The sequence below is a fragment of the Impatiens glandulifera genome, chromosome 2 (genome assembly GCF_907164915.1).
Source record: "Impatiens glandulifera chromosome 2, dImpGla2.1, whole genome shotgun sequence".
In the NCBI taxonomy this organism is placed as follows: Eukaryota; Viridiplantae; Streptophyta; class Magnoliopsida; order Ericales; family Balsaminaceae; genus Impatiens; species Impatiens glandulifera.
The window spans coordinates 17,856,897-17,876,816 of record NC_061863.1 but is presented as its reverse complement, the minus strand read 5'-3'; the positions used below and the strand labels follow the sequence as shown (position 1 = coordinate 17,876,816).

Here is a 19,920-nt window from a genome sequence, read left to right as displayed (position 1 = left end):
AAAAAGTTCATTTAAACGTTTTTACTATTAAAAATTAGTCCATCTAGTCTCTGTTTATTACTATTGTTAAATATTTTTTAATTAAATATTTATTTTTTTCTCTCCTTTTTTTATTAATTAATCAATTTATCTCTTTTTATTTATTTCCTCTTTTTCTATTCTTATGTTTTATTTTTAAATTGTTTCTCTTACTATAACATTTATTTATACTAAAAATTTTAAATTTTAAATCAAATATTAAATAGAAAGAATATTAATTTTATTTTTGTTTATATTAAATAAAGAAATAATTTGCACAAAACATTATTTACAGTAAAACAAAATTTACAAACAAAATTTTTATTATAATTTGTTTATGAATTTTGTTCTATTAATATGTTTTTGTGGAAGTGGAGGGTATTTTTTTTTATTTTTTTAATATTAATAAAAATAAAATTAATAGTTTTTCGCTTTAATCTTTTATTTTAGAATTTAAAATTTTTAATAGAAGTAAATATTTAATTATTTTATACATTTTAATATTTAAAAAATAATTTAGATTGTAGAGAAAGAAAGCAAAATTTTAGGAAAAATAAAAATAAAATATAAAATATAAAAGAAGATAAATTCATTAATTAATAGATAAAAAAAAAAAAATATTTAAATTTTAAATTTTAAAAAAATAATAATTAACACAGTTATAACCAAGGGTTATATTAGCTAAATTTTAATAATATATATGTTTAAATTAACTTTTATTTGTTTCTACGTGAGTTAGTTATAAAATATATTAAGTTTAAATAAATTTTTATTTTTTATTTTTTTATTTTACTCATATAATTGTGTTATAAAAATGATTATTTTTTATCTCAAAAAGAAGAAAATCTTAATTTCTTTTTATTTTTTAGCTAAGTTATAAGATCAAGTGTATTTTGGTCAGAAAATAACATGGAGGTTAAACTCTGTATGTGCAAACAAGGAAGAAAACAAGATTCCTCAGTCCAAACATCTTTCTAGCTTATTGCTTGTTTCATTGTTTCAACATTCCTTTTGATTCAAACGATCCATCAAACAATGATAGTTATAGGAATACAATCATACAAAGATCAGTTAAGTTTGAACTACTTAACACCAATCAATTCAAATTTCCCAAAAATATTAACATCCTAGAAATTAAGAACTCACATGAATTCTGGATGGACTTCATCTTCAACCCTCTGATCACTTACTATTGCATTCTTTAAGCTTTCATCTAAATGACCATCAAGATCCACAAATCTCCCTCCCATGTTTAAACCCTCTTTGTCTCTTTCAGAGAATTTACATGTATCATTATTGTCTTCTGATAGTATCTGTTCCCAGAACTCTATGAAACTGTTCTTCTCGTTTATCTCTTTCTTTTGTATTGGCATAGAGCCCTTTGGCTGCTCCTCTGCTTCCACTTCCATTGCTGGTTTAAGTTTCCATATTGATAATCATAGTTCAAATGTAGCAGGTAAAAGAAAGAATAGGGTAATTGAGAATTACCTTGGGAATGTGAGGATTTCTTCTTGGAGAAAACTGGTTTCAGAAGCTTGACATCAGTTTTGTTATATGATCTTCTAGCAGATACACTTAGCTTTGGTTTTTTGAATAATGATTCAGGCAATTCAGTCACAATCTTTGGTTCAAATTCGTTATTTTCTGCACATTATAGTTGTCAGCTACTTTCACATGATGGCTAGAAATTGTAAAATCATTGAAGAAAGCAATCAATCGAAGAACACCACTGCATTTCTCCTCTATAAAAATGGAATTCAGATAAAGCTACCACGTGAATCCATGAGTTTTATATTCATATGATTGATTATATGTTCATCAATTGGAAGAGGATCTAATTAGGTACCTTTTTCTTCTTCAGATCGACAGTTCTCTTCCGGATCAATGTACTCAGTCCAATCGGTTCTTTTCCTATGATTAATTGGAAACTGATCAATAGAACTGTCATCGAGCACCGGATCTAGGGTTTCGCTCCTGCTATTCTGATCGGAGAATTGGCGAGACATGTTGAAGCTCTGAACGAAGGGGCGAACATCCTTCGCCATGAGACCTTGAGCAAACACTTTCGTCAATGACTGTTTCTGGCCACAAACAACGCAGCACCATTTGTTACTGCTCTTCTTTCTCTGCTTCACCTGAAATTCATATCACCAGATTACCATTATAAATCAGTTACAGACACAGAGATCAAGAGTTTCTGGTACATTACCTGCATAGTTGAGCATTCGCAACATTGGATGGCGATGAACATGATTGATTTGAGAAGTTTCCTCTCTCTTTCTCCTTTGTGAGATTGTACGGCGAAATGTTTTCATTTTTTTGGCGCGAAATCAAATTAAATACTTTGAGCGCGCTTTCCAAATACGGACCGGTTTTCTTTTAGCTTAAACAAATGACCCGGGTACAAAATTAATCAGTAAAATTCAACTAACAATTTAAAAATTGAAGGTTTACATTTTCTAAGCATGTTTCAATTTCACATAATTCTTCATGTTTTATTTATTTTATCACAATTTGAAATAACTCGATTAAGTTTAATATTTTTAAATAATTAATATATAATAGAAGAAATAATTTAAATTTATAACTTTTTATCCTAGTGGTAATTACAAGAGGTGAATATTCTTAGTCTTTCTAGAAGTTTTAGGTTCGAGTCTATCAAACGTGGAGTTATGTTCGATTAGTTAAGTGTGTTTACGAGTTATGTATTTAACTCGCGAAAATTAATTACACTCTCCGAAAGAGAAATGAAAGTTAGCGTTATAAACAAATATAATTAAAAAAAACTTTCTACATAGTGAAGTCATGAGTCATACACTTCAAAATTTGAGATTGAGAGAGAAAATATATAAATAAATATAACATGTTCTAATTACTAAGAGCTTTTTATATGTAGGATTATTTGGGAAAAAAATGTTTTTGGAAAAAGAGCTAGATAACAAAATTAAACTATATTTAATATTTTAAAATAAAATAGTTTAGTATTTAGGATGAGGGACAGATTTATGTAGGAGAAATTTGATGAAATGGCCCTGAAAGGGGTTTAATTCCAAAAAAGGCACACGCCTGATAAACTTTGTAAAAATGGTCTTTTTGTCCCGCGAAATGTCCGTTTTACCCCTGAGACTGCACTTACTCAAATTACACTTACTCGAATTAAACTTACGCGTAATATATATATAATATACGTCTTTCATCGTATATAAACATTTTCCAATCTCTTTTCACGACTCTACTCTTTAACCCACGAAACCCTAAACCCTAAACCCTATCCCTCCCTTCTTTTTCCACGACTCTCCGTTTGTTCAAAATCAACAGCTGCCTTTATTGATGTTAGTGTATATAATATAATAATATATTATATTGATATATTATTATATTATACAATATAATATATTATATTATTATATTGTCTTTTATACCATTAGGGTATATTTAATTATTAGTGGGCTTGGGCCTATATGTATAAGTAATTTAAGGTTCTAGGCTAATTACTCCTATATAAGGATTGGTTGTAAAGGTTGAATATACAACACTCAAGTTTTTTCAAGACTTTTTCTTCTTTAGCAAATATCTATTTTCCAGAGTTTCATATCTTCATAGTTGTTCTTAGAAAGATCCAATAGTCAAAGCCAACATTTGGTATCAGAGCTAGATTGAAGAACATGTCGTCGACAAGATCAACCAAAGATGCGGCGGCAATGAAGATTGGAAGAGAAGGGAATGTGACGCTCTCCTATCCGTTACTCACGAAGAGTAACTACTCGGTTTGGGCATTGAAGATGCGGGTAAACTTACAAGCACAAGGAGTGTGGGAAGCCGTGATGCTCGAAGATGTCGACGAACGGATGGATAGAATGGCTCTCGCCGCCATCTATCAAGCACTCCCTGAGGACGTTCTTCTCATGGTGGCTGAGAAGGATTCCGCTAAGCTAGCGTGGGAGACGTTAAAGACAATGCATGTTGGAGTGGAGAGAGTCAAGGAGGCAAAAGTGCAAACCTTGAAGACACAGTTTGAGGCGATTCGTATGAAAAATGGGGAATCGGTGGATGATTTCGCCATGAAATTGACATCCATTGTGACTGGTATTCGCTCGTTAGGAGAGAAGGTGGAGGAGATCTCCGTCGTCAAGAAGTTTCTTAGAGCCTTACCACAAACATACATGCAGATCGTTACAACGATCGAGCAATTTGGTGACCTCAAGAATATGACCGTCGAAGAGATCGTCGGCCGTCTCAAAGTCCACGAGGAGAGACTTCGCGGATACGGAGACCAAGAGGAGGAGCATCTATTGCTCACGCATGATGAATGGATGTCACGAATGAAGAAAAACGGAGAAGCCGATTTTTCTTCTGGATCATCGAGTCGTAGCGGCAGCGGTGGAGATAACCGAGGTCGTGGCAAAGGGCAAGGTCAAGGTCAAGGACGAGATTGTGCAGAAAGCTCACCTCGACAAGAAGGTACCAAGCCCCGCAAAGACAAGAGCATAGTGAAGTGTTACGCTTGTCAAAAGTATGGGCACTACGCGTCTAAGTGCCCTAACAATAGGTCTGACGGTGAGGCAAACCTCACTAGCTTCTATGACGAGGAGCCAGCATTAATGTTTGTTGAGGTAGTGACAAAAGCTTTGCCCGAAGAAGATGATGCAAACCTCGCTAGCTTCTATGACGAGGAGCCAGTATTAATGTTTGTTGAGGGAGACGAGAAGACAAACCTTGAAGAGTTCATGCAAGAACCGTCCAAGGAGGAACCAGATGTGGTGTTGTTCAGTGAAGAGAAAGTCATGGAGAAACTCCTCGCAAGTGGCGATGAGTGTAATCACACCGATGTGTAGTACCTTGACAATGGAGCAAACAACCATATGAAGGGCCATCGAGAGAAGTTCAATGAGCTCGACGAGAAAATTACCGGAAATGTGAAGTTCGAAGACGGAAGCAAGGCACACAAGTTTCCTAATTCATCTTACGGGGAAATTTATGTGAGTAGAGACGCTATATTAGATGAAGAGAAGAAGTGGGAGTGGTGCAACAACAATAACAAGCTCGTACAAAATCCCGTGGAGTTCGGAATCCTACGAGATGTCTATGTGGAGGCACCACTAGTAGAGATGGATCCTGATGAATTGTTGTTGCTCACCACCGATGAGCCAACAACATATCACGAGGCGGTAGTCGAAGAGTCATGGAATGAAACCATGAACAATGAGCTCGAGTCTATTAGGAAGAATAAGACATGGGAGCTCACTAACTTACCACCCAATCACAAGACCATCGAGTTAAAGTGGTTTTTCAAGTTTAAAAGAGACAGCGAATGCAACATCCTCAAGCACCAAGAGAGATTGGTAGCAAAAGGCTATGTGCATAAGCAAAGTAATGATTTTGAGGAGAACTTTGCACCGGTGGCGAAACATTACACAGTCAGGTTAATTCTTGGTATCGAGGTGGACCAGAAGAAATATAGCATTAAGGTAAAGCAGGAAGCTTATGCGAAGAAGATGTTGAAACAGTTTGTAATGGAGGATTATAACTCGAGCAAGTATCCTATGGAAGCAAAGTTGCAGCTCGGAAAGGACGTGGAAGGAAGCATAGTGGATCCGAAGGAGTATTGGCGTATCATCGGGTGTCTTAAGTACTTGACACACACTCGACCGGATATCTCTTATGTAGTTGACATAGCGAGTCGATACATGGAGAAGCCTGCCACTCTACACCAACAGGTAGTAAAAGACATTCTTCGTTACGTGAAGGGAACGATGAACTATGGGATTCAGTTAAGAAGAGGACGAGAAGTTGAAGAACTCGTTAGTTTTACTGACAGTGACCTAGCCGGTGACACAGATGACAGAAAAAGTATTGGAGGGATGGTGTTTTATCTCAACGGGAATCTGATCACGTGGCAATCTCAGAAACAACGAACTGTTGTTTTATCTTCATGTGAGGCGGAGTTTATGGAAACTACTGCAGCGTCGTGCCAAAGACTTTGGCTAAGAAACTTGTTGAGCGAGGTGCTCGGATGCAAGATGAGGTCGGTAACCCTCTATGTCGACAACAAGTCTGCAATAGAATTAATGAAGAACTCGGTGTTTCATGGACGCATAAAACACATCGACATTCGGTTCCACTTCATCCGTGAATGCGTCAAGAATCAACAGATCGTTGTAGAGTTTGTAGGCACTAGAGAGCAGCGTGCAGACATTCTCACTAAGGCACTAGCAAGAGTCAAATTTGCAGAGATGCGAGAGATGCTCGGCGCGAAGTATCTCGAACCAAATCAAGCTTATGGGGGAGATTGTGAGTTTAAGCATTGATTGTGAGAAAATATAAAGTTGTAGGCCTTTATTGATGTTAGTGTATATAATATAATAATATATTATATTGATATATTATTATATTATACAATATAATATATTATATTATTATATTGTCTTTTATACCATTAGGGTATATTTAATTATTAGTGGGCTTGGGCCTATATGTATAAGTAATTTAAGGTTCTAGGCTAATTACTCCTATATAAGGATTGGTTGTAAAGGTTGAATATACAACACTCAAGTTTTTTCAAGACTTTTTCTTCTTTAGCAAATATCTATTTTCCAGAGTTTCATATCTTCATAGTTGTTCTTAGAAAGATCCAATAGTCAAAGCCAACACTCATCTCAATGCACTCTTATGTATTCTAGGGTTTTGAGTATTGTCCAAGTGATACTCTGTTGGATGCAGGATCTAGAGTTTTAAGAAATTTTACAAGTTTATCTCTGTAAAGATGATGGATAATCAATAACACATAGGTTTGTACTTCATTGATTTATGAAAGCAGAAGTTAAGTGTTTCAACGGATATGGAAATTGAAGAGGAGAATCCCGGAGCTTAACACTCTCATAATCGGTGGAGGATTCGTTAGCATTTCCTATGTTGTTCATGTTAATCCCACTATAGCTTCTTTCAATTATAAGTTTCAAAGAAATTGAAGAAAACCTCATTTTTTTCGTTTCTCTCTCTATTTTGATTCCCCTTGAAGTGGGCCAAAAGGCTATTTCTTTGTTATCTCTATTTTCATGGTAAGCGTAATATAATCAACGACCAATTTGATGTTCTTCTGTTTTTTTTTCACTTTCATTGGTTGATGATTAAGTCTTCGGTAAAGAAATTCTTGAATCTCACACTGAAAACGAGAGAAAAGTGCAAAAAGCTTTTCTCTTTGAAACTAATCTAATAACACCCACGTGGATTTGGTTGAGGTTAGGATTGTTTGTTGTTTATGGAGCTAGAAAATTTGGATCATAACATAGCTTTCTTTCTTTTGTTCATTTTAGATCATCCTGTATTCCCTACTTAATTAAAGAGTTTTTGCTCAAGATTGTGAAATTTACAGAAATAGATTCACCAACATGATTTGTTTTGTGAAAAATTTATTTAATTCACTACATTAGGCTACACATTAATAGAGAAAGTAGATGAAAGGGATTTGCAGTGGTTGTAAAGAATTCTAAATTGTTAGGGTTAGAAGAAAATTGGAAAATTGTATCATGAACTCAATTGAATTGATAACAACTAAATCTACTTCTATGTTAGAATTTCACAAGTAGCATCACAAACAAGTAGAGACGTGGTGATGAACCTACTAAGCATTGTTCTTTGTTTTCCCCCTTCTTTATGATCAAATACATACTAATCTGTGTGATTGTCGCCTCTTTGACCTTTGCATTCAAATTCTGATTTGTCGAAATGAGGTTGAGAAATGCTTAATTTAGACTTCCATAAATTCACTACGTATAAGACTTAAGGTGGGATAAGCAATCCATTTCGTCCTGAGGAGAAAGTATTTCATAAATGCTTAATTGAGACTTCCATAAATTCACTTTGTATAAATTTCTATCAATGCGGGCAGAATCATTTCAGGTCTAGAGGAGAAAGCCAGTGCAAGTATATGTTTTGATCATTTTGTGTGTTCTTGATCGTAACTCAATATCAATGATAAGTGGGATTATCGATACGGTTGAGACATACCAGACATCTGATTGATTGTTTGTGAACTTGTTTTAGGGCTATAATATCATCTTTCTCATAACAAACTATCATTGTGAGGACATGCGCGGAAGCAAAAGCTCATTGATTTTATTGTGCAATTCATGGAGGCAAGTCCATTCCAAATAAAGTCTTTGTGCAATTCATGTTACTTTAGTCATCTGTAAACACTTACGATTTTGTACACCATCCTGCTGCATTCACAATCGAAATAACTAGTTCCGTCATTTTGAATTTAAAGTTAGCAACTGAAGTATATATTAATGTATCATATGCATCTATTTTTTATTTTCTTTCTTGCTCTTTTCCAACTTTTGGTAACATGAAAGCTACCATTAACCAATTTCTTATTTGTCAATGACCTTTATGTTCAAATTTACAAAATATGTATTAAATATAGCTAAGAGGTTGTCATTGTAAATGCACATTTGGAACTCACGAGTATGTATGGAATTAGCTCACGCAAATCACATGTACTTCCTTTCTGGCTCTATCTATGAGATTGTGATTATGACTAACTTGAAGTCGTTTTCACTATTGTTAAAACATCCACTTTAGTGTTTATGTTGCGCTATTATAATTTCAATACCAACCTTTACTCTGAATTAGATCCTCATCTTTTTTATTTTATTTTATAATGTCAGGTTATCACTCCAATAGCACCCGTAAGCCATCAGGTATATTGGTTGCTATCTAATTATAGATATATGTCATCTAATTTGTTGTGTTTTTAGGTCATAATCAGCTTCTTGTATCTATTGATATTCATAATTTGTCACTCTTTTTTTCCTGCATTTCCCCCTACATTTTCTCACATGTTTGTTTGTATGTTCTTGCATGATTACATTCTCTACAGGTAGGATATTTTTGCTTAGTCTGTGAATGTGTAGTGAAAGATTCAGAAATTATTTAGAACATATCAATGGAAAAAACGTATGTAGATCATAATTCATCTACATTTTACTCAGAACTATACTCTTATTGATTTTTGTTGGTTCTTCTGTAGATCAAAGAGCTTTGGGCATGTCTATGTGAGTGGAACGGACATCCCTTGAGAAGGTAGGTAGGTGGTGGTGGTATTGACTTTTGAAAATCTTATTGGATACAAGAAACCATTTCAATCAATTTTAGGTGGTTTCAACTTTCATGTGCTCATATACAATTATTATGTTGATGGTGCTCAGGTTCAGGAGAGATTTGGGGTTCTCATAAAAAGAAAGGATGTAGAAAGCTTTATAGAAAAATGTATTATTATTTGTTAATGTTCTACAAAAGCTTCTTATAATGGTTTCATTACATTCATATATGTTAAATGTTTCTTATGCAAGTAGATTTGGACAAAAGGATCTAGAAACAGCAACCAGAAGAGGAGGAACGTCGCTCAACCCAAATGATGTAAATCTCGAGTTCAGGCCTGTTATATAACACTTGGTGTATATAGAAAGAAGTTCTACCTACAGACATTATTATATGTGATTTGGCACTTTAAACCAGGATATGTTATATGTATTATTGTGTAATAATTTTTAAATATATTATATACATATATTTCTACGGAAGTTAGGATGACAGTCCAATTACAATTTTATTTTCTATATATATGTTATTAGATGTGCGACCATATTAAAGTTTTCAAATAAATTTATAGATGTTTTTTTTGTTCAAACCCATATTTGAAATTGGATAAGGTGTTTCCAAATAATTTTTAAGAGACAGAAAGCTGCATGAACAAGTCTATAACCATTGTCAAATTAGAAATCCAAATGACTAAGACCATCTCCAACGGGCACCCATAATGCGTTTGGGGTGCCCTTTATTGCTCCAACCCAACTGAAAAAAAAAAAAAACTCAAAATGAGTTTTGTACTCTCTCTCCTCCAACCAAACGCATATATGCGTTTGGTATATGCGTTTGGACTGCATTTTGGCCATTTTAAAAAAATGGCCCTCAAGTTATATTTTTTTTTTATAACTTTTAATTTTTTTACATTTAAATTAATCCTTCAACTTATATTTTTTTTTTTTAAGATAAAAAGTTAAATTTTTTTCTAAATATATAATTAAATCATTAAATTTATTATATTTGAAATTTAATCTAATTTATTTTATAATTTACTTTATATTCTTAACTTATATTTTATAATTTTGATTTTATAAATTATCTTATAATATGTTAACAATGTTTGTTTTAATATAATATGTTTGTTTATTTAAATGTATTAGAATTATTTTTTGTTTATTAATTATTGATATATAATTAATTTTATTTTAATTTTATTAAATGAAAGATAAAAGATTGAGGTTAAATATGTAAAGTTGATAAATATATAGATAATATTAATAAGGTTAAAAAATTAGTGTAAGAAAGAAATATTCTAAGAATATTCTTTTGGGTATGAAATGGGTTTTTGGGTTGGAGATGAATTACTGTTTGATAAGATGTTTACTGCATTTTAGGTTTGAGAATGAGTTTATAGGTTGGAGATGGTCTAAGCAAACATTGTTGTAGTAAAATAACATTTTCCTACAAGTGAAAAAACATAATTTAACTAATCAACCGCCAATGCTCATAATCACCTACAACTTCCTTACACGCACTATCGATTTCATCATTTCCTATCCGATTTAAATATTCAATCATACACTTTTGTTCGTCCTCAATTGTGTTCTGAAGCTCATCCACCTGCAAGAGATAAACAATTTTAAGACACTATTTTTAATTGCCTTCAAACACTAAATCGAGTACAATCTGCCTTTTGAACCAAAACCCAATGGATTCGTAGAAGAATTTGAGAATGTATCTTAGAGATGATTCTTACTTTTGTACTAGCCTTTCATTTTTTAAGTTGGAACTCCCAACATCCAAGGAAATAAGTCTTTGACAGGGGGAATCTAATTGATTCCCCAAAAATTATCACAAGACAAAGCACAAATAACCCTTGGTCAAGATGGACATTTCGCGTAAGTATAATTCACGTAAGTTTAATACGTGTAAGTGTAATTCGCGTAAGTGTAATTCGCGTAAGTGTAATTCGCGTAAGTGTAATTCGCGTAAGTGTAATTCGCGTAAATGTAATTTGAGTAAGTGCAGTCATAGGGGCAAGACGGACATTTCGCAGGATGAAAAGACCATTTTGCAAGGTTTATTAGGCGGGGTCCTTTTTTGGATTTAGACCCTTTATCAGGCCATTTCATCAAATTTTCCCTATGTAGGGGTTCGTCCACCCCTAAAAAAGTATTTTTTACGGTATAAATGTGATATCACCCTATAATTTCTTTAAAAAAATTAATATAATTCACTGTTTGTTTATATAATTATTAAAAAAATGGTAAAACTTACTTTTATCAATTCATTTTATCCATAATTTTCTCGTTATTTTTTTAAGTCAATCCCATTTTTAAATTATTCATATTAGGGCTAGTTTAATTGATTATATTTTGATAAAAAAAATGTTGATAATGACATTATTATTTTGTAAAATTAAATCTTTATAAAACACATCAATTAAACTAGCCCTAATAGGAAGCATATGCAATTTTTTTATTTATTAAAATCGCACTATATTAGTTCACTAGTGCTAGTCTCTTTCTCTAGCTTCCATTACACAAAATTGATATTAAATTAATAATAATAGCTTATAGATAATTTGTTTGGTTTGTGGTACTACTAGTTATATAGATACAGGAATATTAAGATGTATAAATTATATAGAGTATTAGTGTTTGGTATGATAAAATAATTATAAATTATATAGATTTTAAAATTTTGTTTTGGTCAGTGGTATAAAAAAATAATAAAAATTATTTTATCCTTTATTTATATAAATTATTTTAATATTTATTATTAATCATATTTAAACTAATAAAAAATATTTAATTATTATATAAATATTTTAAAAAATAAATAATAATGCTAGATGATAATATAATTTCTTTATAGATGTATTTTATTTCTTATAATTAAATAAATATTTATCAATAATTAATATTATTAAATATATAATAACAAAATCATAAACAAATAATAAACCTGAATAATTTGTTAAAGTTTACTTCTTTATGAAATAAATTATTCTATTGTGGAGGCTTAATAAGAATTTAGGTATCTACAAAGATGAAAATAAGAATTTGTTCTATTACTTTAAAATAAGACTAACTAAAACAAAGCCGACTAAAATCTATATTGTAATTTAACCTAATAAAAAAAATTGCAATTAAAGCATTATTAGGCACTTAAAATAAATAAATAAATACACCGAAGAGATACCTGAGAATGAAAATTTCAAAAAATATGTTTAGTTTTTAAACTTCACTAATAGCGTAATGATGTGCACTCCCATATCTGTAAGATTGAAAAATACAATAATTTAGGTTAAAATAAAGAGAAGGATTCAAATGTTACAGCCTTACATGATAGAGAAAAGTAAAAATTAATAAGACTAAAAAGAGAGAAAAAAAAAAGTATAAAATTTTATACATCATTGTTACAATTTTATACCTCCTTTTATGTGTAAATTATAACATTAACAACACTGTATAAAAAACTTCTTTTAACCAAACATAATTTAAATTTATTATAGATATCATTATCATATATCTATATTACTATATCTCCAATCAAAACTGAGACTTAGGTTATTAGTCATACTAAATTTAATCAATATTATAAATTTAGTAAGACCTAAGGATCTAAAATATATTATTATAAATTTAATATTAATTTTGTACTAATATATTTTTTTTTTAATTTAAAAAATTAGTAAGAAATTCATAATTTGTAATGAAACAATTTTCATTTAAAGTATTTTTAATATAAATATATATAATTATGACATTTATTTTTTGAGCCGATTATTATTTTTAGAGTTAGCTCGGATAGTTAGGATATTTTATGATAGTTAATTTTAAACTTATTAAATTAAAAGTGATTTTGATTGAATTTTATTTTATACAAATGTATGAAAAGTTGTGAAAAAAATAATTTTATTTTGAGATAGAGAAAATAATAAATAAAAGTTATAATTTTGTTTATTGTGCAACAAAAGATTAATTACAAGTCTGAATAAAAACTGACAAAGACTAAACATAATATTTTGTTTGAATATTTATTTTGAATTAATAAAATAATTACAAATACTGTTATGTATTATTAAATAAATCTATCATATATGAAGCATGTGGATCTGTGGCGCAATGGTAGCGCGTCTGACTCCAGATCAGAAGGTTGCGTGTTCGATTCACGTCAGGTTCAAATTATTTTTTCCTCCACAATTTGACATTTTTTTCTTAAAATTATGGAACTACATCAATGGTTGCAGCTATAAAAAAAATAATGATGTTAAAATAGTTGTTATCCACTTACATCTCCAATATTACAAACTTATAAAATATTATAGAGGAAGATTTATCTTCACTTAACTATTAAGCTAGTTGAAAGACCTTGATTCATTAGGAACCCAATTCTTGGTAAAGATATAGAAAAGATTGTGACTCAAACCATTTTGTGTAACGATTTAATTGAATTGATATTCTTGTTCAAGTCATTGAGCAAGAGATATAGAAAAAGTCCTAATTTACAATCATGCATTTTATTTTAATATCTTACCCTCCATTAGAACAATCACAAATACTTTTTTATGTTTAATTTTACATACTTCCGAAAAACATTAGCAACACATGTTTGAAGTCTTCACATCCAAATTATTTAGGAAAAAAATATTAATTAACAAGGCATATGGAGAACCTGGCTACAAGAACCTGGCATGTTGTACAACTTATTAACACAAACTTTAACATTCAGCCTAAAACTCAACTCCATGACAAGAAAAATGGTGGTAACATTTTTGTTTTATCAATTTTAGTCCATACCCAATGGGTAGAAACACTTGTATATTTTAAATTCACAAATGATAAATAAATAAATATAAGCAATAATTCATTTATTATTTAAAATACCTTGGTTCAGTTAGAGCTTTTTAATTATTAGTAACAAAAACTAAACTTATTTTTTCCTTTTTTTTTATGGAGTAACTTGACTCAAAAAATATATATATAAGTGATATATTTGAATACTTTTCATAATTTAGAAATTTTATAATATCTAATAAAAGTAAATATAAAATAAAATAATAATTCAAGTACAATTTTTTAAAATTTAGAAACTAATATATAATGATCTTAGTTTTAGTTACTATAGCCAAGATTTAATTGAAATATTATTAGTATTTTAGAGTTCCTTTAATCTATAGTTTTAGCTTTTGTTTGGTTTTAGAAAATAACTTATTTATAATATTATTATAATTTTAATAATTAAATTAATTTATTAATTAAAATAACAAAATATTATTTTAATAATTAAATTAATAAAATATTATTTTTTATAGGGAAATGATAGCGTGTTTGTGTTGTCTATGTCGTGTTGAAGTGTAACCAACCTGCTATTAAAGACATGACAAAATGAAATGATTAAAAGAGAATTTAGGAGCACAGATTATTATTATTATTTTTTTTTAAAATCCTAATTTATTAAATTTTCAATTCATTCTAATCTTAGTGTCAACTTTTTATCAATATTTTTTTCTATCATTTTTGTAAATAATCGTACATTTTATCAAATATTAAAAAAAAAACTCCAATGTAATGTAAATTGATTTTTTGAGACTTGAAAATAATCAATAGATTTTCTTGAAAATAATTAATAGATTTTTTGAGACTTGAAAATAATCAATAGATTATTGATTCCCTGCAATCAATTCAATCTAGCTATCTGGATAGGTATATAGGTGATCTAATTAGTTATCCCAATCATCTCATCTCGTTATCTGCAAAAGTATATTAATATTCTATTTATCTGCAAAAGTGTATTTATATTCTATTTATATATCATGCCAATTTCACTTTTAATTTACGCATGCCTGTTACTTTGATAGTTAAATATAAGTCAAATAATGCAATGCATGTTGTACATGTGTTCGATTTTCAAACACATGTCCAACATGCTAATTAAATCATGTATTATTTAAAGAAGCAGCCTTCCTCTCATTTTCTCAACGGATAAGAAGAGCATACATAATTAAAGAAGCAGTCTTCCTCATCCATTGGTATAATTGGTAAGAAATTTTTATTATAATTTTTGAAAATGATATTTTGGATCAATAATACAAGTTGAGTTGTTAGAATGATTTGAAAAATATGATACAATAAAGATGTTGAAATTATGACAATGGTGGAACTATTTTTATTATTCTTAAAATGATAATTGTTACATATGTTTTCTGTTACATATGTTTTCGGTTGATAGTTTATGAGTTATTATTAATGCAGTAGAGTTATATATATGAAAATTTATTATGTCACTAGTGCATTTGATTGAAATGAATTTGTTAAACTATTATAAAGAATGTGATATTATTAATGCGGTTGTGAATATATTTATTTATTTATTTATGCATTAGAAGTCTACGATTCACTTACTTTTTGTATTGACATTATGCCTACCTGAATGAAGTATTGATAATAGTAGTAAATATTATTGAAGGCGGCTGGAGAAAACTCGATTGGTGCGATGGAAGCGGAGACAATTTGGACGCTTAGATCCTCGTTGTTGATCTTTGTTGTAACACTGCTCGGAGTTGTTTCAATATTTTCCGATGGCTTGCCTCACCGGATTCTGCTTGATACGGATGTTGACACTGACGATTTGTTTGCTCTCATATACCTATTGAAGTTTAACCGATCGGAGATCGAATTGCAGGTTATATAATTAATCATAAATAAAATAACAGTAAGTTAAGTAAGTAAGTAGTAACATTGATTGATTGTTTTGTAGGCTATAACTATTAACACAAATGCATGGACCGATGCCGGTCATGCTGTAAATCAAGTTTACGATATCCTTTACATGATGAACCGCGATGACATTGTTGTTGGAATGGGAGGTGAAGGAGGAATAGACGAAGATGGAACCATACAACCAAATGTTGGAGGATATCTTCCATTAATTGAACAGGTTAACTTTTTTTGTTTTGTATACAAACAACCACCAACCAGAGTTAGTTAATAATATCATTATTAATTATGAATGTTGAATTATTGTAACAGGGGATTGGCACTGCTGGTTATTGTAGATACAGACAAACAATTCATGCAGGTCGGGGAGGACGATTAGATGTTAATTCAAATTATGGTTTGAGGAAAAGTTTTCTTCCACAGGTATGTATCTATCTATTATATATGTTATGTATGATCAAATGAAAAAAGCCAAGCTGAAGTTTCTTGATGATTTATTGCTTATTAGGGGAGCAGGAGATATTCTCCTCTCAGACAACCTACTTCTCAACAAGTTATGATTGACACGATATCTTCCGGTCCTATTACTGTTATCACTATCGGAACACACACCAATTTAGCCATTTTTCTTATGACTAATCCTCATCTTAAGAAGAACATTCAACACATTTATGTCATGGGTGGTGGTGTGAGGTCTAAGAACCCAACAGATTGTTTTCGAAAAGAAAACACCACCGCATCTTCTTTCCAGCCTCAAGAATGTGGTGATCGTGGTAATCTGTTCACTGATTACACCAGCAACCCGTATGCAGAATTCAACATATTTGGAGATCCTTTTGCTGCATACCAGGTGTTGGATTAATTTCTCATTCTCAACAATGCCTAATAATTAATTTAACACATTCAACTGACTTTTGTTTTGCTATTTTAGGTAATCCATTCAGGAATTCCTGTGACATTGGTTCCTCTTGATGCAACAAACACCATTCCTATAACTAAGGAGTTTTTCGACGGATTTGAGAAGATGCAGTACTTTACATACGAGGCACAATACTGCTTCAAATCCATGAAAATTACTCGCGACACTTGGATTGATGACCAATTCAACACGGTATGTATGTATGTATGTACCATGTATATATATTATAGAGACAAAACATTGCAGCTGTCTGTTTTTTTTAGTGTTGTTTTCCATAGTTGTTGTTAAACAACGATTCATGTAAACATCTTTGCATTTATTTGCATGCAGACCTATTTTATGTGGGACTCATTCACTGCGGGTGTAGCTAGTAAAATCATGAGGAACACCTCGTATAATCCAACAGGGGTGAATACCTTTGCTGAAATGGAGTTCATGAATATAACCGTAATTACATCAAACAAACCTTATGGAATATCTGATGGTTCAAATCCTCTCTTTGATGGCCGCAAGTCTCCAAAGTTTAACTTGACAGAAAATGGAGTTCACAGTGGTCATGTTCAAACCGGACTTCGTGACCCTTTTTGCATTGTCAAAAATGGGAAAGGTAGATGTCAGGTAAAATTAATTAGTTTTAATGTTGGCTAGCTAGTTTAACAATATTCCATTAGTTTTAATGTTGACAAAATTCTTATGTTCTACTCAGGATGGCTACACTAAGGAAATTAGTGGACCTGAGTCAGTGTCTGTTCGTGTTGCTACAAGAGCAAAACCAAATTTGGATCCCATTGACCCCCTAAACAGAGAATACTTTTGGGTCATCTTGGACGTAAGTTTATATTATTTTTAATTGGAAAGAACTTCATTACTAAACTCCATTATTGTCTCTTCATACGAATTTAGTTAAGTATTAAGATTGAGGAGCTTAAAAATTGTGTAAAAATGATTTTTTAACTTAACCAAGAAATAAAGGTAGAAATTACAAGAAAATTGAACTAGTCACAAGATAAGTAAGTAAGCAAAATGAACTTCTATCATTATTTATTTAATGATATGATAGTGTTATTTTTTCAGCATATAATTAGTTTATCTTGATGGTTTATTTGTTTCCAGGTTCTTAATAAAACCGAAAACACTGGGAGGTTCAATTTCACGAATCAGTTTCCTTACTATAAGGAAACTCTGTATACGCCTGATTTTAAAGGGAGAAAACTAGGTAAAAATGTGGTCTTTGACATGGATATGAGTGCTGGAGATTTCCTTGCTCTATTTTATCTCCTTAAACAACCTGTAGAGGTTATCAACCTTAAGGTAATTAGAATTCCATTTCTGTTTCATCTTTTGATGATATCTATTTTGTTTTTTAATACATTTTTTTTTGTACCCAGGCTATACTTGTGTCTGCTACTGGCTGGGCAAATGCAGCAACCATAGATGTCATCTATGATTTACTACACATGATGGGTCGCGATGACATTCCTGTTGGTCTAGGAGATGTACTTCCAATGAACCAGTCTGACTCTGTTTTCTCGGCTGTTGGTGATTGCAAGTACACCCAAGCTATCCCTAATGGTAATGGTGGATTCCTCGACTCAGACACCCTTTATGGATTAGCTCGTGATTTACCACGAAGCCCACGAAGGTAAACTGTCCTTGTAAATTGCTTTGTTTGGGTAAAAAAACGACAAAAACATTTCACCATTATCATTTTTTCTTTTGGTTTTGGTTTCAGGTTTACTTCTGAGAACTCAGTAAAATATGGAGCTCCTCGGGATACTGATCATCCTGAACTTAGGCAGCCATTGGCCATGGAAGTGTGGGATTCTGTATCAAAAAATCTTGATTCAGGATCAAAAGTTACCATACTGACTAATGGTCCATTGACAAATCTGGCTAAGATAATCATTAATGACAAAAATGCAAACACACTTATTCAGGTACACTAATTAATACAAGTTCATTTCTATTAGTTTGATTGAAAAAATTATATAAAAAATCATGACGGTTCTGGATGTGATGCAGGAGGTCTTTATAAATGGTGGACACATAAGAAGTGGTGATAATAAAAATACAGAAAATGGCAATATCTTTACAATTCCCGCAAACAAATTTGCAGAATTCAACATGTTTCTTGATCCCATGGCTGCGAAAACAGTTTTCGAATCTGGTCTTAACATCACACTTATCCCATTGAGTGTCCAGCGTAAGCTAAGTGAATTCCCCGTGATTCTAGAAAGGCTTCGTATCAACAAGAAGACACCTGAAGCTTTTCTAGCTAAACGATTACTGTCTCTTCTATACAAGCTGCAACAAAAGAAACACAGATATCAACATGTGGTAAGTTGATATCTATTCATTGGTTAGTTACACTAGTTTGTATACAATAAATAATTGGCATTTGTTTATGTTCTTCTACAGGGCATGTTTTTAGGTGAAATATTAGGTGCAGTAGTAATGGCTGGCGACCGGTCTCAATTAAATTCAGAATTTATAGAGAAATCTGTTGTAGTAGTGGCAATGGGATTAGAATCTGAAGATGGGCAGACAATTATTACTGATGCTAATATGGGAAAAATGGTTAGAATTTTGGAAAATGTGGATTCAGTTGCATGCTATGATGATTTTGTGGCTCGGCTAGCCGACAGACAACAATCGGCAGTTGTTGGAAGTTTTGAGGAACAGAAACAAACTTGGAGCAAACCACCCAAGTGAACCTACAATCGGTTTGACAAAGTTTCAGCTTAGCAAATTTGTTGGAATTTTGTACTTATTTTAGTTTGTTATTAAGTGGATTATTATATTCTGTCTCATGAACTATATTTTGAGATCTTGCAATTATTATGAATGGGTCAGAACTATTTTGAGGTATAATTTCACGTCTCTTTTATTTGATAGTGTTGAAGGATTTTATTGTTCATCTTATTTCAAATAATCCACCACCAATACTAATTCTTTCAAACCAAATAATTCACTTCTTTTAATTTCGATAGAAGATGTTGGAGGGAGATCAAATGGGAATGGGACCGAGCCTCCTCGAACTATAGGCTTCTCCTCGTATTCAGATATTATCAACAACAAATGCCGAAACTAAAAGTTTTTGGCATAAGCTTTGAATTGTTGGCAACCTCTTTTGAATTTCAATAACCCGCATCAAACGGAGAAGTCATTAAG

The 19,920-nt window shown here is 31.3% G+C and overlaps 2 protein-coding genes and 1 non-coding gene across 3 annotated transcripts; 2 read left to right on the top strand and 1 right to left on the bottom strand.

The window, feature by feature from the left end:
* Window positions 1-1,012: 1,012 nt before the first annotated feature.
* LOC124924439 lies at window positions 1,013-3,892 on the bottom strand. Its single transcript, XM_047464479.1, has 5 exons — window positions 3,817-3,892; window positions 2,228-2,325; window positions 1,865-2,153; window positions 1,507-1,662; window positions 1,013-1,429 (listed from the first exon to the last, which is right to left on the bottom strand). The coding sequence occupies exons 1-5, from the start codon at window positions 3,890-3,892 to the stop codon at window positions 1,161-1,163; spliced, it is 888 nt and encodes a 295-aa protein (XP_047320435.1). The 3' UTR covers window positions 1,013-1,160.
* Window positions 3,893-13,221: 9,329 nt separating this feature from the next.
* On the top strand, window positions 13,222-13,293 carry TRNAW-CCA. The gene has a single exon. It is a non-coding gene; the product is annotated as a tRNA-Trp (tRNA).
* A 2,313-nt stretch (window positions 13,294-15,606) lies between these two features.
* Window positions 15,607-19,629, top strand: LOC124924437. The gene is made up of 12 exons (XM_047464478.1): window positions 15,607-15,795; window positions 15,871-16,050; window positions 16,143-16,253; window positions 16,339-16,680; window positions 16,762-16,941; window positions 17,080-17,367; window positions 17,456-17,578; window positions 17,863-18,060; window positions 18,138-18,391; window positions 18,482-18,686; window positions 18,772-19,086; window positions 19,168-19,629. Exons 1-12 carry the CDS (start codon window positions 15,607-15,609, stop codon window positions 19,459-19,461), a joined length of 2,679 nt encoding a protein of 892 aa, XP_047320434.1. The 3' UTR covers window positions 19,462-19,629.
* Window positions 19,630-19,920: the final 291 nt, after the last annotated feature.